Source organism: Typopeltis vanoorti, chromosome 10 (assembly GCF_054136105.1).
Source record: "Typopeltis vanoorti isolate ZY-2024b chromosome 10, IOZ_Tvanoo_1.0, whole genome shotgun sequence".
Classification (NCBI taxonomy): domain Eukaryota; kingdom Metazoa; phylum Arthropoda; class Arachnida; order Uropygi; family Thelyphonidae; genus Typopeltis; species Typopeltis vanoorti.
In genome coordinates this window covers 117,331,039-117,357,385 of record NC_143558.1, presented here as the reverse complement: position 1 = coordinate 117,357,385, position 26,347 = coordinate 117,331,039, and the positions used below count along the sequence as shown (strand labels likewise).

Genomic DNA, 26,347 nt, shown 5'->3' with positions numbered 1-26,347 from the left:
TGTATCTCACAATTAGTCAAAAGTCTTTCATTAAAAGTTCTATGGCAATTCTTTCATCTTAGATCTTCATCTGGAATTTTGGCTTCGGCTATATCAATTGGGAATGTAGCGGTACTCGTAAAGTTCTGGAAAAATGTTATTCTCCCATGGCATAAAGAAAAACTTACGAGCGAAGGTACTTCGGGAAATTTGCCTCGCCTTTTCTCCTCTACTTGGGCTCACTGAAAATGCCTGGATGACTGCTGTCTCAAGTAGCTTGAATTGCCGCCTCCAAGAAAAATGAAACTGTTGTCAACTGTCAATCAAGATCCCTCTGGACTGGAAACTTTTCTCTTCTACGGCATTTGGGACTTCTCCTTTCGGCAATTTGAAAGCCCTGTCTGTGGCCTAGAAGTTGTTTCTCTCTAGCGATGTCTTGAACCGAGGAGCTCCTTTCTGGAAGCAGAAAACTCCTCTCTCAACCAACGTTTGGATCTGGGATGCTCTCTGACGATGTCTGGAACCGAGCAGCTCTGTCTCTCTTCGGCAACGTCTGGGACCGGGCAGCTTTAGCAATGTCTGGAACCGAGCTGCCTCCTCTTTGACAGCATCTGGAACTGGACAGCCTCTCCTGTCTCTCTGTGGACGTCTCTGGAACCGGACCCCCCTCTACTTCTGCAGCAATCTCTGGATCCGTGCAGCCTCTTCTGTTTGCTTCAGTCCCTTTTTATTATACCTCCTCCATGACCTTGCATGAAGTTTGGCAACCCCCCAAAGAATCAGTATGATTCTTTCATCTTAAGTTTCAAGTTCGGCACGCCTTTTGTTCTCCTCCGCTTTCTTTTAATTGTAAGTTGCCGGCCATCAGAAAGTTGTTTGAACCTTTCTGACCGACTTAGCAGATGTTTACACTTAGAGCCTGCAAGCCTTTCTCATACAAACAAATTTTAATAACAATCTTTTTAATGCCACCATATAGATCTATTACGTTAGTATATACAGTTAACTTCCAGAGTGTTATTTACAATAACATCTAAAACAAACTATACAGAGACAAACAAAGTTTATTTTTACAATATTCACATGGGACTTAACCTAAGTAAACAATCAAATGTAATGTGCTTTGGAATATTTAAGCTACAATCGAGTTTTTACAGTACCATATGACTGGTTACGTAGCAACAAATGTTTTGTACAAAAATTCGTTTCTGCGCATAAAAATCGTTCACCATTTCACTTTAGATTCTGGAGACGAGACAAGCATTTAGCCTGCTCTCGCTGCAAAATTGTAAACAGCCGGCAATATACAATTTTTTAAAAATTTTTATTCGGTGTATCTGGCCTTATTTATTTTAATATTGATCATTCTAAGAATTTTTTGTTTTTATGATAAAGATTTTGTTTCTTAAAAATGAACTTATGACCCGTGCCCAGTGCCCTCTTCGTAGTGGTGCCTGTATGCACCGCATGCTCTGCATGCCTGCTTCCTCCGGCCCTGTGTACACCCCTTGAGGGTACATGGCAGGAATTTGATGATGATGAACTAACAATTATCATTTTTCTGAATGCTGTTGTTCTTGCACTTCGTTTTCTTTCAATTGTACGTTGTTTTGTTTATCTTATTTACCTTTCTTATACCATGTTCATATTCAGAATTTCACAATCCAAATGGAAAGTTAGGACTTTTTCCCTTCCATCTTATTTCATTTTCTGTTGTTTACACTTAAATGCACACAGCATATAAGAATATGTAATATCTGTTATTTCTCTTTTGATCCAAATAATATTCATCACACTATTATTCCCCTTCCTGAGGATAAGTTTCCTGACTTCTCTATATACTTTGCAACATTATGAAATTTGGAAATTGGATAGTTCAACTGCATCATGGCATCAAGCAATCATAATCAGTGAGGAGAAGCAAAAAGTCTTCTGATTTTGCTGTTTTTTTTTTTTTTTTTTTTGTAGCCTAGTTGGCTGAGTGGTTAGCATATTCACTCTCCTGTCCAAAGGCTGCCAGGTTCTAATCCTGCCATGGGCATGCATGTTTGTGATTCTCTGTGAAAATACTAGTGGTGATGGTGGACAGTAGGTGATGAGGTTCGCTGTAGATAGTGGATTGGGTGGTGGAGACGGAGAGCTGTAGAGTAGGTTCCCTCCCTTGACGAGTCTTTTGACTCCTTGAAGGTGTCACATAATAATAATAATTTATTTAAATAATTTTGGATGTCTGGAGCGAGTTTGAGGGAAGATTGGATTTGTATAAGAGGGATGGCATACACCTGAATGTGTTTGGTATCAGGAGTCTAGAAAAACTAATAACTGGTATGAGACCTAACACAGAGACTCAGGTTAACTAAATTATAAAGGGAGGAATGGTGAGAATTTGAGTGTAAGAGAGACAATGTTATATATATGTGTTAATGACAGGAATGGGCTTTGTCATGGAAATGTTGACGAGGAAAGAATGATGTCAACTTCGTGTTCGTCCTGTTCAGACCCATCAAAAATGTGCAAAGTTGTCTACATGTATAAGACACTAGAGAAGAATAGAGATCTGCAGGTTGTCCAACTGTGTCATGCAGACTGCAGACAACAGTATACATGTAGGTAGATTATTATGTCTACATGAATGCTTGGAGTATCAGAAACAAAGAGGTACAGTTTGTTGCTTTAGTCAATATGGTGGGACCTCAGGTTATAGGAATTAGTGAGACCTGGCTATCAGAATCAGACATACTAACTAGTATCAAGTGTAAAGGGTGCACTATTTTTAGGAAGGATAGAGAGGATAGGATAGGAGAGGAGGGGGGGGGGGCATGCTGCTAATGATATCGGATCACTTGAATCTCTTTAGAGTTGAGACCTATGATTGTAGTACTACTGCTAACAGTATTTCATGTGGCAGTGAATTTGAAGCCATCTGGTGTGAGTTGGAATCTATCAAGATTAATTACATAGTGAGGTGTTGTTACAGACCTGGTGGATTGGTTGCTAGTGATGAATAAACACATCATGATAAGATGAGTGCAAAAAAGAGTAATCAGTAGGAAATTTTAATTATCCAAATATTGATTGGGTAGCAGTAGAATCTCATGAGAAGAATGAAAATGCATTTATCGAGCTGTTATGAGACAATTTTCCTCAAGCAGCATGTGACAGAAGGAACTTGAGATCAGAGTGTTAGATTTGATTATAATGTCAGAGGACGTTTCAGCTAAAGATGGAACTATTCAGCCTCTGGTTGGTGACAGTGATCATGCGATACTCACTTGGGAAGTGACAAAGTTTCTGAATGTTCCATTCAGAAAAGGTTACATGCTGAACTACAAAGCAGGAAATTATGACCAACTGAGGAGTATACTAAGTTCAGTGGAATGGAATCGGTTGATGGATGGGAAGAATATTGACAGTGCATGAGAAGCATTTAAACAATACTTAAATGATGTGATATCAGAGTGTATCCTGAGAGTTTGAAGAATAAATAGAGTAGGAGTCAAATGGATGTATAATTTTATTAAGCAAGAGATTCGTAAGATAAGGTTGATGTGGAAGGAATAGCATGTGCATAAGGATGATGTCCATTATGAAAATTATAAGCAGCAGGCTAGAATAGTCACAACTGTTGTATGGAAAGCAAAGTCTGAGTATGAAATGAAACTGGCTCTGCATGCTAAAGTCAACCCACAAGAATTCTATCAATATGCTGCAAGTAAAAGAACGAATGAATATGAAAGAATAACTCTTCTAAATGCAGATGGCATGAGGATTACTGATGCAAAAGAGGTTATTCAACTAATGAGTGCCCATTTCATTAAAAGCTATCATGGTGTATGTGACAAAATTGAGCCCACTTCTTACCTCTTCACTGGATGAAGAAACTCAGGTGTATGAAGACGAGACATTAGAGCTGTTGCACAAACTGAATAAGAATTCAGCAATAGGGACTGATGAGATATCAGCACATGTGCTAAGAGTGTTCAGCTGAACTGGCTATTCCTTTGACCAGGGTGTTTAATATGATCTGAGAACAGGGAAGATACTGCAGGAATAGAAAGAATGTATGGTAATTCCATTGCACAAGGATGGTGCAAAGACCGATGTATCCTGCTATTGACCAATTAGTATCTCAGGAGTGGTGGTGAAGATTTTGGAAAAATTGGTTAGGGCTCACATTCAAAAATGGGTTCACAGTGAATCTCTACTTTGCAATGAGCAACATGGGTTTACTAAAGGAAGGTCATTTAGCAACTTGCTCACATTCTATAACAACGTTACAATTGAACTAGACAAGGGAAATGGATACACCATGATACTTTTGGATTTTGCTTAAGCTTCTAACAGAATACAGCATGGTAGACTGTTGCATAAATTGGAAAATATGGGTTTGGGTTATAGATTATTAGCATTGATAAGAGGATGGTTATACAGGGGATATAAGTCTGCAAGATATAAGGTAACCAGTGGTGTACCTCAAGGATCAGTGCTTTGTCCATCCTTCTGTTATGCAATCTGTACATTAATGATATTGGGAAGGATTTGACAAGTGATATACAGCTATTTGCTGATGATACAAAGATAGGTAGGGTATTCAGGAATGCTGCTGATATGCAGTACTTGCAGAATGATTTGAATAGGCTGGAATTATGGGCATGGGAAAATGGATATCAGTTCAATGTCAGTAAATGTAAAATCATTCACTTCGACATGATTCGATATCCAATGTCGTATTATATTGGTGGAATTATGCTAGAAGAAACTGATGTGCTAGGGATCTTGGCATGTTAGTAGATAGGAAGTTGAAGTTCAGGGGCCATGTAGCAAAAATTGCAAATATAACTCAAAAGATAATTGAATTCTGAAACGAATGTTCACATGTAAAAATATGGATGTCATTTTGCCACTTTACAAGGCCTTGATAAGACCTCAAGTGGACTATTGTTTGCAGGTCTGGTTTCCTGATTTCCATTGTGATTCTGATATATTTTGGAGAGAGTGCAAAGGGGAGTGTTAAAAATGATATCAGGATTGTGGAATACTGATTATGAAGAGAGATTGAGAATTTGTCGACTGCTGACACTAGCAAACAGGAGAAAGATGGGTGATATAATTGAGACTTCTGAAAGGGTCATATAGGATTTCAGTTGATGGAATTTTTCAGTTTATGGAAAGTGGGAAAAGGACAAAAGGGCATCCTTGGAAGCTGAGAATGAATACTGCTAAGAAGGGAGTGAGGGCTAGATTTTTTTGTCATAGGGTGGTGCGTGATTGGAATGGATTGCCATTTGGATTTGTGAATGCAAGCAATGTGAATGAATTCAAGAATGAGTATGATATCTGGTATGTGTAGTAAGTGGCCTCCTTCGATGTGTACCTGACTCCCTGGAGGTCTCTCTTAATAATAATAATAATTTTGAAGAAGCTGAAGATTTCTTGCGAATCTTTCAATAATTTTTTCTGGACAAGTTATATTCTGGAGAACATGATTCTAATCAGTAGATAGGAATAACTGTTTTGTACTTTGCTCTCAAAAATATAAACTTATAATTTCAAAAAAACTATAGAAGTCCTATAAAATGTCTCTCTGTGACATTTTATAGGACTGGAAGAATGCTTTGAGATGAAATATTTATTACAGGAAATAGTTCACTCATGATTTGATACTAATCAGAACATGATACTAATTAGTAGATAGGAATAACTGTTTTGTACCTGTCAATGGCTCTCAAAAATACAAACTTATAATTTCAAACAAACTGTAGAAGGGGGAAGACTTGTACAAGTCTTCCCTTCTATGGGTTTTTTGAAATTGGGAAAAATTTTTTAAATTTTTTGTAAAATTTGAAAATTTTGAGTCTTCACTTGTAGAGGTTTGTACAAGCCAAGACTTCTGCGCTTGTAGAAATGATGTTCTCCTTGACATTTTATAGGACTGGAAGAATGTTTTGATATGAAATATTTATTACAGGAAATAGTTCACTCATCATTTGGTGCCACACTTAGCAAGAAATTGAATTTTGGTTTTAGAATTGTTCTCGTAGGGGATGTAAACATCGGTAAGTAATAATCACTCACATAAGTAATAACATCACTCAAATAAGTTGCTCTAAATAATTAAATTCAATACCGGTCCAATTTTATATTATCAAGTTTGATTTAATAATACAGGGTGACCCATAAGTCATGAAACAGTTCAAACATTTAATAACTTTTTAATTAATTATTTTTTTCTGTTATAATGAAATACAGAACCTGGAGATTTTCTTTATTAGTTATGAGAAACCACAAACCGTAAATGCCTTCCATTTTTGGCTTCACAAAGACAGACCCTATATACGGCATATTCCATTCATAGCTGTTAATGTTTCTTGTTGCAGCACCATAATTTCTGCACAAATGTTCTCCTTCAGCTGTTAGATTTGTCTGAGGCTTGTTCATATAATACCTTTTCTTTCAGGTAACCTCATAAGAAGTAGTAAGGAGCCATCAGATTTGGAGAACATGATGGCCATTTATTTGCATATCTTTGCGAAATTATTCCTGCCCTAAAATGTGTGTCGTAGGAGTTCCATTGTGGCTGTAGCGGTATGGGCAGTAGCTCCATCTTGCTGAAATCACATCTTAGGTCTGTCATCTACCACAGGTCTGTCTACAAAATTTTCAATCATGGCCTCATATCGTTCCCCACTGATCGTCATTGCATTACAATTATTATTATTATTCAGGCCTGCATGGAGTCAAAAGACTCATCGTGGGAGGTCCTAAGAACATAAAGTCTGTCAAGACTCATCGAGGGGAGGTTCCCCCTAAGAAACACAAAGTCTATCATACCACTCCTTAAACTCATTGACCGTTCTCGCCCTCACCACTCTAACAGGCAATGCATTCCACGGCTCAACCACTCTCCATGCAAAGAAACCACTCCTCACCCTCTTGCTCACAGTTTCCTTTCGTAACTTCCAGGGATGGCCTCTTGTCATCACTCCTTCTCGCTGTTCAACCAAGTGAAAGAACTCCCCAGTGTCAACCCTGTAACCACCTCTCAACAGTTTAAAAGTCTCAATCATATCACCTCTCCTTCTATCCACCAAACTCTGCGGTCTACATTCCCTCAGCTGATCCTCATAACTAACATTGTACAGTCCTGAAACCGTCTTTGTATCTTTTCCACAGTTAATTTATCCCCTTCAAATCCGGGGGACCAAATCTGAGAACAATAATCCAAGTGTGGTCTGATCAGAGACTTATACAATGGAATGATAACCCTCTTATCTCTGAAGGTCAGTGTCCTTCTCATAATTGCAGCAATCCTCTGTGTTACCTTCACCACCTTTGCAATATGTCCCCTAAACTTCAGGTTTCTATCAATCATCAACCCCAGATCTCTTGTCTCTCCAACTTCCTCCAGTATAACTCCTCCCATACAGTATGCAGCATCCCATCGATGTTTCCCAAACCTCAAGACCTTACATTTTGTTGCATTAAACTGATACCCCAATTCATTTGCCCATCTATCTAGCTTATTCAAGTCCTCTTGCAGGGCTACCACATCTGCACTATTACTAATAATCCTTCCCAGCTTTGCATCATCCGCAAACAACTGAATATCCCCTTGCAATCCACTGGCAATGTCATTGATATAAAGGTTAAACAATATAGGTCCTAGTACTGAGCCCTGTGGGACCCCACTTGTAACTTTCTGTCTCCTTGAAACTGCTCCATCATACACAACTCTCTGATACCTATCAGACAGCCAATCCTGAATCCAGTTGACCAATCTGACATCCAGACCCATGTGTTGCAACTTAAATATCAGCTTATCATGTGGCACCCTGTCAAATGCCTTTGCTAAGTCTAAGAAAATTGCAGTATATGCCTTTCCCTCATCTAATGTTCTTGTAACTTTATTATAAAAGGCTAGCATATTGCTAAAACAAGAGCGCCCTTTCACAAATCCATGTTGACTCTCACAGATAACATTACCCTCATCTGCCCAGTGCTGTATACAGTCCCTCACTATTTTAATGTACAAACATGGAATGTTTGTACATTAAAATTGTTTCATATTAGAATTTTTAAAAAATTCTTAAGTGGATCATTACTGCCATCCATTTTTACAATGCAAAGCTATAAGTGTTTTTATTCATTGTAGATTTTGAGTGTATATGCATACCTTTTGTACAGAGAGAAATTAATTTTATTCTCTAAAAATTAACATACTACATTTTTCACTAAAAATTTCTTGAATGCTGTAATGAGTTAAAACTGTTTTTCTTAACATTGCAATGACATAAACAGCAGCTGTCCAATATCATCTCACAGTTGAATTACTGACACTTATTTTATTCATTCCATCTACCTCTGTTCTGTGGAACAGCTTTCCATGTGCAACATTTCACGGTGACCTGCATCTCTTCAAGATTACTTCTCTTCACCATTTCCCACATATGGCATTGATTTTGCTATATGCTTAGTCAGTGCTTTTTTTCTGGCGGTACGCAGTACTGGCACCTTTTTTCTTAAGTTTTTAAAAATTTCAGATTTATTGACAGCAAAATGTATTATAAATATTCCGGTAGATGGTACTGTGTTCATGAATTGAATTTTCAATTTTGATTACTCATAAGTTGGTATCCTGCTTTCTTGTTTCATAGGTTGGTACGCAACTGGAAAGAGGAAGTTGTGTTCACTTCCGATTGCTTCCAATATCAGTTTATCAGTTCTATATTCACTCTGCAACAGGCAGGTGTTCACGTGAGTTTTGAATTAATCTAAGTTAAATCATTGTTCAAAATGAGTAAAATAAGTAGTTACTTTATGCCAATGAGTAAAAAAAAGGAAGAATGAGGAAGCAGAAATTGTTGAATCTACTTGTGATCCTGTAAAACAGAAAACTAGCATCAAAAAGACGTTTGGTGAAGATGATCATGAAGCCAAGACCAAAGATCCATGTGGTCAAAAGAAAGCAGATTCTGATAATGATTGGCCCGAATGTTGGACTTTTGCAGAAAAATTACTTCTGCGAGAGAAACGAGTGGCTGTATGTCAAGAATAAAATGTTGGGCTGTAAAGTGTGTCGTGATGTCGGAATTCTTGCCGTTGATAAACACTTCGGAGAACGAAAATTACGATCATAACGAGAGTGCAGGCACAAAGCGTGCCAAAAAGTAAAATTCCGAAGCAAAAAATGAAACATTGGAGAAAGTTTACCTAAATACTTTGTTTCATAATAAAGACATAACAGGAAAAGTGTTTTGAACCGCTTACAAAGTTGCGAGGAGAAATCAATCATTTAACATGGGATATATTCTTCATTCTACAAATGCTTGCATTAACATTGTGATCCATATCGCAGATGAAATGAGAAAAACATTATTACACAATAAATTTCGTTTAATCCTTTATCCAAGTGTGAGCAAACAAAGTTTGCGCCTGAACATATCTTCAGGACTGGGTTATGGTGGTACAACACCAGGGCAACTCGTTGCAAAGGTAGAGCAAGCTACCAACACTCCTATCTCAGTATCTCCTATAATGCAAAACACATCTCCTTGCGGATATGTCTAATGTTATGCATTAAGGGAAGGGCCACTACCCAGACTAGTTTCGACCTTTATTGAGGTCTCTTCAGTGGGAGCCAGGCCCAAGTGGAGATATCAGGCAGAAGCATTAGCAGGTCATCTCTACCTATGGGAATTGCCAATTGGTGTGCCACCCTTTTTTTTAATAATTTACTCTGGATTTAGAGAAAGATGTTGAAAGTTTATTTTTCACTTGGTTAGAGTATAATAAATTTAGTTTAATCCTTTATCCAAGTGTGAGCAAACAAAGTTTGCGCCTGAACGTATCTTCAGGACTGGGTTAAGGTGGTACAACACCAGGGCAACTCGTTGCAAAGGTAGAGCAAGCTACCAACACTCCTATCTCAGTATCTCCTATATAGGTAGAGATGACCTGCTAATGCTTCTGCCTGATATCTCCACTTGGGCCTGGCTCCCACTGAAGAGACCTCAATAAAGGTTGAAACTAGTCTGGGTAGTGGCCCTTCCCTTAATGCATAACATTAGACATATCCGCAAGGAGATGTGTTTTGCATTATAGGAGATACTGAGATAGGAGTGTTGGTAGCTTGCTCTACCTTTGCAACGAGTTGTCCTGGTGTTGTACCACCTTAACCCAGTCCTGAAGATACGTTCAGGCGCAAACTTTGTTTGCTCACACTTGGATAAAGGATTAAACTAAATTTATTATACTCTAACCAAGTGAAAAATAAACTTTCAAAATTATTACACAATATACCGAACTCCAAGAACAAAATATCGTTACTTATTGATGATTCGACAACTGTGAGTAACACAACAACATTGATTGTTATTGTTCGTGTAGTTCTTCCTGAACTTTCGGCTCCTGTGAGTCTTTTCCTAGATTTGATCGAATCATCAGATATAACTGCTAGAGGGATTCTAAACTCTTCAATTAGTCATCTTGAGTGTTTAAGATTATCTGAAGATTACTTAAAAGAGTATTGTCTGTAACTTGTGATGGTGCAGCTGTGTTGTTTGGTGTGCGTAATGGTGTAAGGAGGCTAATGCAAGAAAAGTTTCCCAGTGTTATTTTCTGGCATTGTGCTAGCCATCGCCTTGAATTGTCTATTCAATTAACAGACAATTCAAGTGAACAATGTGGCAGGAGTGAATCGCTTTAAGAGTTTCATGGACAAACTTTATGTGACTTATCATGCTTCATCTAAGAATGCTAGGGAACTACAGGAATGTGCAGCGACTCTAGAACTTCAACTTCTTTAAATTTGCAGAATTATAAGCACTTGCTGGGTTGCATCTAGCTTTCGCACTGTTTCTGCAGTGTGGCAAGACTTTGAAGCCCTCGTCTATCACTTTCTGGAGGCAAAAGAAGAGAGCAGAAGAAACAAAACAGATCACTCTCTTTATGAGGGTCTTTTAAGAAAAATAACATCATGCAAGTTAGTTCTTGATTTGGGCCTTATGTGTGATGCTCTCCAACAACTTAGTGAACTAAGTCTAGATTTAGAAGAGAGAAAATTGACTTGTACAAAGCAGACAGGAAGATAAAGAATACAGTTCAACTTTTAGAAGAAAGAATTGAAAATCCTGGTCCATACTACAGTATTTCTCTTCAAAGTCAGAAGAACATGAAGTTCAAAGGGATTGAGGTCCACAAAAATGAAAGACACAGTCCTGCAATAAATTTATCTGCTTTCTATAAAAATCTGAAAGAAGCTGTTGGAAAGCAACTGCTTGAAGGAGATGATGCTGATTTGCCTGATGTGCTAAGATTTTAGATTCCAAGTATTGGCCAGAAAATCCTGGGAAGGAAGCATTTGACATTTGGTGAAGCTGAAATTAAAAAGTTAGCATGCAATTTTCGCTTAAATGAAAGAGAAGCAGTTCGTGGTTTCCATGAATATCTTCAAGAAAATAAAGTCCCAGACATACTACTTCCTCTAAAGCAGTGCTTCCCAAACTTCTGGATGTCAGGGCCCCCTTGGCAAAATTAAAATATTTCACGCCCCCCCCCCCCTTGAAAAAAAATCGTAATATAGACATATATTATTATAATATTAATTGTATTTATATTCAATACAAAACATACACAGCGAATATTGCAAAAATCAAATGCAAATATTATATTTTTAGCATTAATTAAATTAAGGGGATATTAGAATCCCACATTGTTTTAAAACCGAATAAGAAACTCAAAGATTGGAATCAGAGAGTTTCATGCTGAATATAGTATAAAAAACTATAAAAGTATCGGCGAATACTCGCATGAGCTAAATGCAAGTAGTCCTAGAATGTAGTACAAACACGGGCAACTCGTTGCAAAGGTGGGGAAAGTTTTGATCGCTATTCTTGGTATTTTCCATAATGTAAAAACACATTTCCTAGGAAATGTATGTTGTTATTACATATAACAGCTTATATGTTAATATAAGCTGTTATATATGTTAATAGCGAGCAGAACTTTCCCCACCTTTGCAACGAGTTGCCTGTGTTTGTACTACGTTCTAGGACCACTTGCATTTAGCTCACGCTAGTATTCGCCGATACTTTTATAGTTTTTTATACTATATTCGGCATGAAACTCGCTGATTCCAATCTTTGAGTTTCTTATTCAGTTTTAAAACAATGTGGGATCTAATATCCCCTTAATTTAATTAATGTTTATATATCGCCAAAATGAAGCCTGTTGGCTCTTTATATTTAAATATTTTTAGCATCTTACATACGTATATGACATGGCACATTTTCTCATTTTTATATAGATAGATATATTGTTATTGTACATTTGCAGTACAAGCACATGAAACATAAAATGATTAGTTAAAAGAAAGAATTAAAAAGCATAAAAGAAGTTTAATAACAATTTAATGTGATGGATGTGTTTCAATACTGCTACAGAAAAAGTCTGGTATCAGGTAAAATATTTGAAACTGCAATTCTTAGATTTCTGCTTTGAAATGAAACTTATATAAGCATATATTTACTAATATTCATTAAGTGCCGAAAATTTGTGAACCCGCACCAATGTGTAATTTTTTTTCCATTAAAATATAAAAAATAACAAAAAAGAAATAATAAATAATAAAAATTAAATACGTTTCTTTTAAGATAAAAAAAAATCTACTTAGTCTTAAAACATTTTAAATTTGTTGTCATTATTTCATGGCCCCCTCAACAAAACCTATGGTCCCCAAGGGGGCTATGACCCACAGTTTGGGAAGTGCTGCTCTAAAGCACACTTTGGGCACAATTGCAATGTCTTCCAGTGAATGCGAAAGGGATTTCACTCAGATGAATCTAATAGTAACTTCATGTAGGTCATCTCTGCTTGTACGGACAACTTCTGCAGTGATGTTCATCAGGACAGTGGGACCTCCTCTCACTCAGTTCAACCCTAGCAAATATGTGGACTCATGGCTGCTCCGAGGTCATCATTTTGCAGTTGATACCAAAAGCAAGAAGCGATCTAGAGATGACGAGGGTATATAGGAGGATATGTTAAAAGTGTGGAAGTTGCTGTAATAGCATCTTCATGGTGAGTACTGGGACCTTTTTTTCCCAGAAAAAAAGCACTGCTTAGTGGCCTCGTGTGAACATGTTAAATTTTTACTAGTCATCTTTCTGCAAGCGAGTTGATAGATAGTACATGGAGCTCAGCCTGATGGTAACATGTCAGGAGGCTGCCCTACTAGCTGGTGAATGATGCTGCTATTGCCTGGTCATGCTTGGAGACAGAATCCAAATTTAGTACTAGGCTGTGACCACTGTTGAGGCCACATTCAAACTGAGGCCAGGATATTCCCCCGGGTGAGTCCACAAGTTTGTCCACAAGTGCTCATAATAAAAGTTTAATGGTTCAAACAACACTAGGAAATGAATAAAAAATAGTATTTAATACTTTCAATATTTCATCTCGGTTATGGAGACACCATTTGAAGTTACAAAGTTCACTTTGGAGTGAAGAAATCAGTGTGCTGCATTGATGGAACTAGACTGTAGGAAGTTGAGGCTTAGGGATATTGGGGTGATTGTGGACAGAGTTGAAGTTGAGAGGGCATATTGTAAAAGTAGTCAGAGTAGCTTATCAGATTATTTGGATGTTCTACATTGATCAGCAGGGTTAGGGAGGTTATTTCTATTTATAAGGCAGCATTGTAACCATGAAAATGTTGCCTGAATTCTTTGGGTATGAAGAAGTGGTGAATATTATCCAGAAGCAAGAAGTAGGAATTCCTCTCTAGAATTCCTGGGATAAACTCGTAATGTTAAAATTCCCAGTTGTTCAGAATAGTAGAAATATTTATCAAATTCAAAATTTGTTTCCTGATCTGAAGCAATTGGAGTATTCGCTGTAACCGTAGTCCCTTCATCTGTATACTATATATGTATACTACATGTGCTATATTACATGCAGTGTGAAATCAAAGTTGGTAAAATAATTATAAGTTTAGTTAATAATTTTTGAATAAATAGTAATTTCAGTAAAATGAAATAGTTATTTTTCCCTCGCCACTTCCTAACTTCCTATCTACAATAACATTTTTTATTGTAGTTACCCTAAACAATGAGTAAAATGTATAAGAATGGTTGCAGTATTTTTTTTTGTACAAATGTGTTTCAAAACATTGCAGGGCAAAGCAATCATCAAAAAGTGGACTTCGCCAAAGTTTATAAGGCTATATATCACTGTAAATATATCTCTAAATGATCTGTACTTGAACATATTAACCACCTTACCGACCATTAAAGATCAAATACGCATCCTCAAAAGCTTCATATCCATCATAAATTTCAATGTAATATCAATGATATTACAATTTTAATATGCACTTCGCATCCATGGTAATGTGGACATATATATGTCCTGGCCGGTAGTGTGGTTAATGGCATGAAAAAAAGAAAAAGTAGTGAAGGTAATGTGCAAACATCATCCTCGTCAAACAAGCAAAAGACGGTTGTTTCCATTTTTTCGCATCATGTGCTAGAAGTAGTATTACTAAAAACAGAATTAGTGGCTAAACTTGTGATAGTTTATGGAATTTCTAATAATACTGTTGTGAAGTTCAGTGCAAAGAATTAACAAAATCAGAGAACCCTACAGTATCCTGACATTGAAAAGACAGGCTATATCTACCATAATACATAATGAACAACAAAAGAGGAAACTAGTAAACTGAGTTCTAAAGTGTAGAAGGTATATTTTCATGGTATCTTTCAAATTTGATGTCAGTGAATTTACAGAATTGGGCCTGGTTATGCTCTCCAACTAACAGGCTTATGGTTCAAGCATCCATGCCCACCATGGGCATGGATGCTTGCAATTATTTTCAGGTGGAAGATGAATTTTATCACTTGCCTCACTAATTTATTTGGAGGCCTGAAGTGGCTTGAAAAAACGTTTTATTATCAGTTCTTCATGTTACTGGATTATGTGAAATAAATAAAATAAAAATGCACAAATTTAAAATTAATAGAAAGGAAAAAGTCTTTGTAATATCCACAGTAGTAATGTACTGTAGATCTACAACTTTTTATTGGTAGGAGTTGCGTAAAAAAGATGCATAGTGTGAGGGATGAAAAACTCATGAGCATATAACTTCCACACAGGGAACATCCAGTCTTCTGTCTGGTACCTCATATTTGACCTCTCTCTCCATGGAGAGATGTTGAATTATGCTTGTTACTTGCGTTTCTCTTGATTGAGAACGCTTTTGATATGTCACTATCAGTACTGGATATTATCTATTTGCCAGCCAAGAGAACCAACTACTTTACTGTTGTACCATCAAAAGGATTGGGTACTAGCTCCATAATTCATTGGTATTAGGCATTCCACATTCCCATGAAGGGAGTCACCTGTAATACGTGCATCAAGGAGACAACAGGAACAGATGCTGCTCAGACTGAACTGACAATGACCTCTTCAGGCCTTTTGTGAGCAAGTGTTGCATTTCACTTGATACCAAAAGTTACCTACCATCTAGGACTAGATAACTTTCATTGCCATAGCATTTCATCATCCAGTAAGTATATTTTTTAAGTCAACACAGTCCTTCTGCTCAGGACATGGACTGGTTATTACTAACACCATGTTTCAACATAAAAATGTGCACAAATTCACATGGAGAGAAGAGGAAAGGATAGTGATGTTTTCTCCCTGGTGCAGGATACCAGAGTGTACAGAGGATTTGAAATTGGAAGTAATCACTATTTAGTCTTGAGCAAAATAAAATTGAATTTAATATTGAAAAGAATAACATGTAAGAAAGTTTTAAAGCTAATAAAAGTTGAGCAGCTCTCAGATGTGAATTGTAGACTAAAATACACAAAGATTATTGAAAAAAAAATGAAAGAGTTTGAGAACAGGAAGCAAACCTTGGAGATTCAGTGGCAAGCCTTGAAGAAAACCCTGATTGATTCAGCCACAGAGGCATGTGGTGAGGTTGTCTGCAAGGATAGAAAAATCAGAACTCCATGGTGGACACAGGAAGTTAAAGAGGCAGTAAAGGAAAAGAAGAAAGCATATCAAAAGTTCCTGGCAAATAAGTCAGCTTTTGCTCTTAGAGAATACAGAGACAAATGTAAGAAAGCAAAACACTGTGTAAAACTAGCTAACAAAAGTCATGGGAGGACTTTGGCAAGAACATAGAAAATAAATATCAAGAAGGTGGTAAGATATTCTGGAGGTTGTTGAAGAAGCTTAGAAATGGAGGAAAGAGTACTGTAAAAGGAGTTAGAGATGATAAAGGTGACATGAAAACAGGAGAAAAAGATACCCTTGAAGTATGGAGTAATTACTTTGAAAAATTGCTAAATGAAACAAGCAGGGATAGCACAGTGGTAAAAAAAACACTCAACAGGCATACAGTCAAGAATACATATCCATACTTGAAGTAGAAAAAGCCATCAAAGGCTTGAAATGTGGAAAGACAGCAGGAGTAGATGATATTCAACCAGAAATGCTGACGTATGGTGGTATAAGAGTCTTACAGTGGCTGCACTATATAGTTCAGAAAGCCTGGACAGAGGGATGAATTCCCGATTATTGGAGTAGAGCTCTAATTGTACCTATATATAAAAAGGTAAATAAAACTGAATGTGAGAATTACAGAGGTATTTCCCTATTGAGTGTTCCTGGCAAGATCTATGCAAGTATACTTCAGAAACATTTGAGAAGAACTGTGGGAGAAAAGCTTTGTGAAGAACAAGCTGGATTCAGGCCAATTGGAGGCTGCCAGGATCAGATCTTCACTTTACGACAAATAGTCAAGAAAGCATGGGAATATAACAAAGATCTGTATTTAAGTTTTGTCGATCTGGAAAAATCATATGATAAGGTGGCAAGAGAGAAGCTATTCAATACGCTACAGTTATATGGTGTCAATGGGGCATTATATCAAGCAATACTTAGTCTGTATTTGAGTTGTAAGTTGGCAGTTAGAATTGAAGGAAGTACAGGAAGATGGTTTAATGTTAAATCTGGTGTGAGACAAGGATGTACATTATCCCCTCTGTTATTAATTATCTATATGGATCACATTATGAAGGAAAGTGGTATTAAACAAATTATCAGAATTGGAGATGTTAATGTCAGCTCTTTGCTTTATGCGGACGATGTTATACTTCTAAATAAATCTGCTACAAGTTTGCAAGATTCCCTGACTAAATTGAATAACTGTTGTAATAGATATGGTATTGAAGGTCAGCATTAAAAAGGCATAGACAATGAAAATAGGTACAATTGTTGAACATGTCAACTGTGTTGTGAACGGGGAACCTGTGGAACAAGTAAAACATTTCAGCTACTTAGGCATGATTTTTACTGAAGATGGTAAATTAAATATGGAGATAGACAACAGAATCAACAAAGCTGGTATGGTGGGAAGTCAATTGAATAAATTCATATGGAATAAATGAGAAATTAGTCAGAACACTAAATTAGCTGTATACAAGACAGTGTTCAAACCAGTTGTAACTTATGGATCTGAGAGCTGGGTCAGAAGTAAAACACTTCACCAAAGACTACCGCATATATGAGAGTCCTGAGAAAGATTATAGCCATGAACAGATGGCATCAATGGCAAATCGGCATCCAGTAATGCGTTAGCAGAGCTAATCTCAGGTGGTATGGTCACTTAAACAGAATGGGCGAGGAAAGATTAGAAAAACAAGTGTTCTCTGCCAGGTTGGCAGGAAAAGACCTAGAGGAAGATCAAGATATAGTAGATTGATATGGTACAATGTGCCTTAGACAATAGAAATATAAGATCGGATAATGATAATATTGAAGTCTTGACAAGTAACAGACTGATTTGGAGGAAAATTGTAGATAGGAAGTTAATAATGATGTAAATTTTTCATGTAGTACTATCATATTCTGTACTCCCCTTGCGGGTATGTGTCAGGAATTTGATGATGATGATGACAGTCCTGCTTTTGGAACAGTGCCATACTATGGGAAGGTAGGAATGTATTGTCTGGTAGAGGCTGAATATTGCATTTCACCAAGTCTATTATTGGCCGAATGGACATTTGGCCAATAATAGACTTTGGCTGGATGTCCAAAGGCCAAATATACAAGGAAAATCCTTGTATATTGTACACAAAGATGGTTATGTTGAATAATATTTTCACTGCTTGTTTTAAGGATAATGAACTTGTTACCAATATATTATATTGTTGTACAGCAATCCCTTGATTAATGTGCCTAATGTGTTCTTTAAAGCAGGTGCATTAATTGAAAACACACTAATCGAATATAATAACCTATGGGAAAAAGTATAATTCATCACTCAAATTTCTTTTTTGACCCTTATTTTTTTATACAAGAATTAGGGTATGTCTCAGGGCCTAGTTAAAGTAAAACTATGAAGCTGAAAGACAATAAAACATATTCAGAATATAAATTTATTATTCTACTTCTTAACAAAGAATTGAGCTAACGTAGATTGGTGGTCATTCTGTTTCTTTTTTTCATACAACTGACGGTATGGCTCTATGGCCTCTTTTACTACTGCAATTTTACTGCTTCTCTCTTCATCAGGGTCAGCCTCTAAGCATTGCTGCTTAAAAACTTTGATTGCACGAAAAATATTTTCAAATTGTTTCTGTGAAATCTCTTTGGGCTTGTCAGTGATTAAATTTTCTTCATGTTCTTCACGATCTTCACGCTGTGCATCTAAATTTAGCAGGTCGGAATCAACCAATTCCTCAGATTCGGATTTAATTAACTTAGATACATTTGAAAAACCTCTAAAATCATTTGCAGTAATTTCATTCAACTTTGCGACTTCATAACCAGTCTGAGATTTCTTTGATTTGGCCAGAAAATTCTTGGAAGGCATTCGCTTCCTAAAATAGCCGGTTTCATCGACATTAAATATTTGTTGGTTACAATAATTAGCCCCCCCCCCCTTTCTTACACAATTTTCTTCAAAATCTCTGGATAATTTGTGGCCACCTCCTTATCTGCATTTTCAGCTTGGCCTGTGATTAGAACATTATGTAGGCTATTTATCTTTTTGAAACGCTCAAACCACTCGGCACTAGTGTGGAATTTTTCTGGTTTTTCATCATTGATAGCCCTTTATTTCAAGATTGCAAAGAGACTTAATGCTTTTGATTTAACAAGGTCAGTGCTTAATGGGATCCATTTTTGGTTACAATCTTCGATCTATATAGAAAGAAGTCTCTCTAATTCAATCATTATAATATTTTGATTTTGAGTGCATGCATGATGAACTTGATGCATCTTTACCTTTCCCTTTCTATTTAGGAACTTTGCTTAAAATTGCTCTTATAGTTGATTCATCCATTTTTGTGTTCTTCTATCTTTTCTCTGGACTCGCCTTGTTCATTTTTTTTTATTATTTCAAGTTGTTTTTTTTTTTCGATGAGATTACTCTTCGAATCATTTTCACACTTCCACTTTTTTGCTCACTAATTCTTTTACTCATGATGAAAGGTTGGGAAAATACTGTAAAATAAAAAAGTAAGGAAAACAATCGCAAACGAAGCACGAGATATGATCAGCAAAATGCTATGTAATTAGCAGAAGACATAAATTTTGGCAGTAGATTTGAAACATAATGTACATGAAAATAGTGTAGTACTGTATGCCATTAAAAAATAACTTTGTAAAATGTTTTAAATCAGTAACTAAATTATTTCATCCTGGTGAGTGATTTATTAAAATAGTTAGCCATAAAAATTTATAGATAGAAAATTTTTAAAATCTGTAACATTTATTTTTAAAATGTATATAGGCGCACTAATCGAATTTGGGTATAGAAAAAAAAACGATGCACTAATCGGGGGCACATTAATCAAGGGATTGCTGTATATTAATTATAAACCATTAATCAGTTATGTTATTTTAGATTCATCAGAAAACCAAAAGGTATTTCCTTTTTACTGATCTAAACATGGCTCACACTGCTATGCTCAACAGTTCTGAACTTATTTGTGAGGTAAGCAACTACAATGCTGATTGTTTTTTGAGTGTAAGTCTTAACTTTGAGTTACACAGATTACCTTAATTATTTAATTTTGATGTGCAGATAATGTAAATGAACAAATTTACATAACACTCCTTCAGTGGTGTAGCTAGAACTTTTGCCTCCTGGGGCAGTCCCTGAGTTTGCTGCCCCTCTCAACACACACCAGAAATACTACAAAAAGTCAAAACGATGTATAGGGAAATAAATTAAAACACTATGTTTATTTTTGAAGTAAAACTTTAATTTCAACATTCTAAAATGTTATTTTTCTTGTTTTTCTGTTAACAAAATTGTCGATGACATTGGCGAAGACTATTTCATAGTAATGTAGATAATTCTCAATCAGTTTTATTTAGAAAAACTCCTCTCACAACTAGCAACACTTACAGCAATTGTGAGGAAAATTCACAGTATTACAATATTTGGAAATGAGTTCTTGAGACTGTATTTTAGAATTAACTGCTAAAGTTCAAAAAGGTTCAAAGTGCTGCCTGGGGTGGATCCCTTCCCTCTAGTTACTGCACTCCTCCTGAACATATTTCTGAGTGGTGCAGTGCCCTTGACTTCTTTGAAAACTTTTCAAATTTTCAATGGCAAACATTTTGCTTATTTGTATCAAATAATAGAATGGATATTTATTTATTCTCTCAGTAACTTTGTGTCAGGATGAAGAAACCTTTTAGAATAAACCCTTTTTTAACAAATGAGAGGCTGAAATGAAACCAGCATTATTATTAGCATCTGACCTGCATGGAGTCAGACTCATTGTGGGAGGTACACACTATTGCATATTGCATTGTTGGATGAGCATTGAGTGCTGATCCAACCATGCCTTAAACTGATTCAATGTGTTTACATTCACAATACACTCAGGCAATGCATTCTATTCATCAACCACTCTCTTGCAAAGAACCTGATCCTCACTCCTCTGCTCAAACCCTCCTTATAATTTCCAGTGATGGTCTCTTGTTCTACAACCCCTCATATTCTATGAAAAATCTCTTCCATGTCAACCTGATAACAACCCCTAACTAGCTTATGTCTCAATCATACCCCCTCCTCCCCCCCCTCCTATTCATAAGACTTTGCAATATACATTCTATCAATCTGTTCTTGTACTCCCCATTCCAAAGACCACTGACCACCTTTGTGAATCTTCTCTGCATCCTTTCCAACATATCCTCGTCACTACGAAAACCTGGCAACCATGTATGTGCATAATAATTCATATGAGGCATGATCAAGGCCTTATACAATGGCATCATAACTACTTCATTTCTGCATGTCATTGTCATTTTCCAATGTGACGTCTTTGCAACTTGTGCCACGCAGCCCTGAATTTCAGGTCCTTGTCCACTACCACTCCCAGATCTCTCATCTCCTCTACGTCCTTCAAAGTTTCCCCACCAAGTGTATACTTTTGCATCCCATCGTTACTTACCAAACCTCAAAACCTTGCACTTTGCAACATTGAACTGATAGTTTCACTTACCTTCCCATTCATGCAATCTATTTATACTCTTATTCATAATCTGTTCATTATTCTTGATTACCATTTCCAATGCAAATGAACAAGCATTGACATAAAAATGCCTAAAAATTCACAGAAAGACAATGTAATACATTGGTCTCTCTGTGAATCTTCTCTGGATCCTTTCCAACATATCCTTGTCACCAGTCACTCTTTTTCATTAATTCATGCATTGGATTTAATATTATGCATTTTTCCATATTAATAAGCACATGGGAAACAGCAATTTGTTTCCTATGTGTTTGCGTGATTTGAACCCATTTGACTTTGAGTGGACAACACGAGTCAGTTTGTTGAACACTGTGATTTTAGTGTTTGTTCCATTTCTGTATCATGTAGAAGAAAACTGCCAATATTTGGTTATCGATTACTGATAAATCAAGGATTTGTTTAAATCATGGTTTGTCAGCAGTTTAAGTTTGTTTCCTTAATTGTGGAAATTATCCATCTTTTTGATATGCTCGGATTTAGAATCATATTGCAAGAACTATGGGTATGATAATTATTTATAACCAAAAACAAAACAAGAAAAAAATTCTACCAGTGGCTTGAAATATTATTTTTCTTCCAGTATAGACTATTAATAAATGCCTTGATTTCTTCCTACTAAAATACCTAAAGAAGTAGACTGAGCTGTTTTGCCCATGGCTGTGAAAATAGTATGATATATCAAACAACACTCACTGACTAAAGCTGCTGAAAAATCTCACCCCAAACTCCATACATACGATATTCTAAAGGAAATCCTATAATAAACTATCTACTACAACAAACAATTCCCCTGTACTCCCTGTTCAGAGTTGTTGGGGATGGCTCTGTTTCATCTTGCTTCAGCCTTTCCAGTACTACTACAGGAATGATATCATTTACAGTTTTAGCTCGATTGCATTCAATGTGGGGGGGGGGGGGGGACAAATTTGTGCGATCAGTATTGTAGAACACTGATTGTGCTAACAAATTGCAATCATAGTAACATTCTGCCTGCAGCCATTTTCAGTATTAAGTCTTTCCATTTTCCATACTGAAGAGCCTCCATAGCATACTGGGTATTAATGATTCCATTTGGAAAGACCTAGGTTTGAATTCCGTCTAGGATGTGAAGAACTGTTTTTATAAGGTTCTGAATGTGAGTTAGTTAGTTTTCTACTGAAGCAGCAGGTTCTTTTTTCCTACAAAAACTGGTTTTCATTCCTCCTAACAGAAAAACGGAGAATGCATAGTTGGATGTAATACACTGGCCTCATAACCTCAGTTGCTTTGGTTGTAATTCTGATTCCTTGACAATAACCATACTATGGTTCTTGTTTAGTGGTGCAGAAAGATAAGCAGTATTTTTTTCAAATTTAGTGAAAATTTGAAAATTAGAATATAACTTAATTTGTTCATTTTCTGTCTGTGAGTGTGTAATAATGATTTCTTTAGTTTTAAGAAAAAAAACTAAAGAAATGTATGTGTGTGTGTGTATATATATATATATATATATATATATATATATATATATATATATATATATATATGTAAATATGTATGTATGTATGTATGTAAATATGTATGTATATATATATATTTTATGATCCTAGATATTGTTAGTATGATATTAATGCCTAATAGAACAATGGTGGTCAAGAAACCTCAGTTAAAGAGGTGTGAGGTAAGAAATAGAAGCTTGCAACAAAGCAAGAGATTGGAGAGAAAGGATACTTTTTTATATAATTCTGTGGTAAGAGGAGCACTTAATGAGAGAATAACTGAACCTTGTTTTCCTGATGCAAAAAGTAATATTAGTGAAGCTGTTGAATGTAAAAAAAGGTAAGGTGGAAGAATTGATTAGTTTGGCAGTTACCAATGATTTAAATGCTGTTATAGATATTATATTAGAGAAGGCAGGAAACATATGAAAGTGAAAAAGAAGATTGAGAGAATAATTTGCTTCGACAGAATAATAGAGGAAAGTTGAGGAGGGCAATGATTGCAAATGAATTGGTGTTTAGATTATGCAAAAGGAATGATGTGTGGGTCATAGACATGTGAACTGAATTTGAATGGCAGGACTTACATAATGCTGATAGATTGTACTAAACTCTAAATCAATTTAATTGCTTTTAGAATGCATTGTTCATTAAAAGTGTGGAAGCGAAAAGTTGGAGTTATAGTATTTTCTGGAAGAGAAATTACTGACAGATGAATTGCATTCAGAAAGAGTAGATCATTCATCAAGAAGATAGATGTGAAAGGGTATTTAATTTGGTAAAATCTAGTGTGCAGAGATAAAGACCAGTAGAAATAAATTTGTTTGCTTCTATAGGCTGGGGATGGGTGTGGGGGAAGATGTCGATGACATGCTTTGGCAAATCAGCATGATGAGTGTGGGCAGTTATTATGGAGGAATTTGGTTACATGGACATGAATTGGAAGGAGGAAAGATCATGTGGCAGGAAGAAAATATAGCATTATTCATTTATCAAGAGGTGATTATTTGAGGGGACTAAAAAAGAGCTTGAGCCCAGAGCTTGAGAGTGCTGGATCCAGTCATAGGATCAGAATATCTGTCCATAACTGAGGTAGCCACATTGCCTTTGATTTGGGGAAAGGCTATGTGGCATTTGATATGGAAACAAGCCATGTGAAATTCTCAGTTTAAAGGAGTATATGTGGAACTACAGAATGGGTTATTGTCAAGCTTATGAATCAAGTTGATGCAGTGCTGTGGCACGAGAATGTACGAGAGTGGTCTGAAAAGTTCTCAGCCTAACAATGAAAAAAATGAATTTATACTTTCAAAATTATTTTTATTTTTCAACATAATTTCCCTTAAGACGAATACAGTGGTGCCTCGTACTTCGAACGTTCCAGAGTTCAAACGCTTGAGAATGCAAGAAATTTGATTCACAGTTCTAACTGTATTTCTAAGTTTGAACTATTGTCCAGGAACTCAGTCATAAAGCATTAGAAAGTTTCGGCACACCATTGGGCATGCTTCTCCCCCACTAATTTCCCTCACTCACTTCCCATGCCTGTGCAGCGTGTGTCTGTCTCAGTCTGCTGTGCGTTGTCCCTTACTTTACACTGCCTAGTCATTGCGCGATATGTTTGTGTAGAGAATTTTTAACTGTTTTTGGCATTTTTTTCATTGCCCAAGGCATTCAAGAATGTAGAAAGAACAAAACCTAAAAGAAAAGTAGTATCAACAATTGAAATGAAAAAAGAAATTATCATGAAACACGAAAGCGGTACACTTTTGACAGATCTGGCAACGATGTTTAAAATATCAAAGTCAACGATAAGTAGCATTCTTAAGAATAAAGAAGCAATAAAGCAGCAAATGTGACTAACGATGTGACAACATTGACCTCCAGGAGATCACATGTTATTGAAGAGATAGAAAAACTCCTTTTAGTGTGGATAAACGAGAAGCGATTAGGTGGTGACGTTATTACTGAGAGAATTATTTGTGAGAAAGCCAAACATCTGCATAGTGAATTTAAAAAACGCACACCTGAGACCAGTACCGAAAATGGGGAGTTTAAAGGAAATAGAAGCTGGTTCGATAAATTCAAAAAACGTACTGGGATCCATAGTGTTATCATACACGGAGAGGCTGTGAGTGTCGATGTAGAAGAAATGGACAAATTTGTAAAAACTTTTACGTCGATAGTGAGGAATTTGTATCTCAACAGGTTTTTAATTGTGATGAAAGAAGTATCTTTTGGATAAAAAATGCCCAAAAGGACCTATATCACAAAAGAAGAAAAGATGGCACCGGGATATAAACCTATGAAAGATAGAATTACTTTGCTGCTTTGTGGTAATGCTAATGGAGACTGTAAGATAAAGCCTTTGCTCATTTACCATTCTGAAAATCCACGCATCTTTAAAAAGAACAAAGTTATAAAGAACAAATTTGGTGTTATGTGGAGGGCCAACACGAAAGTGTGTGTTACCAGAGAGTTTTTCACTGAGTGGATTTATCAAGAATTTGCTCCCACTTTAAAAGCTTATCTTAATGAAAAAAACTACCATTAAAAGCTCTTCTAGTGATGGACAATGCTCCTGCTCATCCCCCAAATTTAGAGGAGGATTTAGTTGGTGAATTCAGTTTCATCAAGATAAAGTTTTTGACACCCAACATCACTTCTATCATACAACCCATGGACCAGCAAGTGATTTCAAACTTCAAAAAACTATATTAAGGCTATGTTTCAAAAGTGCTTTGAAATAACCAATGCCACAGAACTGACTCTTAAAGAATTTTGGAAAGAGCATTACAACATTCTTCGTTGCTTAAGGATCGTCGATAAGGCATGGAAAGAAGTTTCTATTAAAACAATGAATTCTGTATTTCAGTCAGTGAAGTAGTAAGCTGTGAAGAAGAGTCTGTTGTAAATGAAATTGTGTCTTTGGGTAAAGCTATGGGATTAGAGGTGAGTGATGAGGATGTAGAGGAGTTAATAGATGATCGTAAAATCGAACTCAGCACAGAAGAAATTCAACATCTTCACGATCAACAGCAAAAAGAAGTGGAAAAAGAAATTTTTATGGAAGAGAAGGATGCCAAAGAATGCATTTCCAATGCTGACCTTCAAGAATCATTCTCTGTTTGGGTTAGAATACAAGCCATTGCGGAAAAATGGCGCCTTAATAAGACAGTTGTGACCAGGAATATCAACTTATTCGATGACAACGTGATGGGTTATTTTAAAAATATCAAGGAAAATCATCAGCGCCAAACAACATTAGATAGATTCTTCTGTGCAGAAAAAAGAGAATGTGAATCAGCATTCTCAACTCCAGCTAAG

At 36.3% G+C, this 26,347-nt stretch overlaps 1 protein-coding gene across 2 annotated transcripts in view; it reads left to right on the top strand.

The window, feature by feature from the left end:
* LOC150102728 (tubulin epsilon and delta complex protein 1-like) overlaps window positions 1–26,347 on the top strand; it is a 220,276-nt gene that overhangs the window by 129,783 nt on the left and 64,146 nt on the right. The window contains exon 5 of one of the 2 annotated variants that reach the window (XM_090399398.1): window positions 19,901–19,990. The exons of the other annotated variant lie outside the window; for it this stretch is intronic. Within the exon in view, the coding sequence (XP_090255524.1) occupies window positions 19,901–19,990 (90 nt within the window). The remainder of the gene's footprint in view (window positions 1–19,900; window positions 19,991–26,347) is intronic. 2 annotated transcript variants of the gene reach the window in all.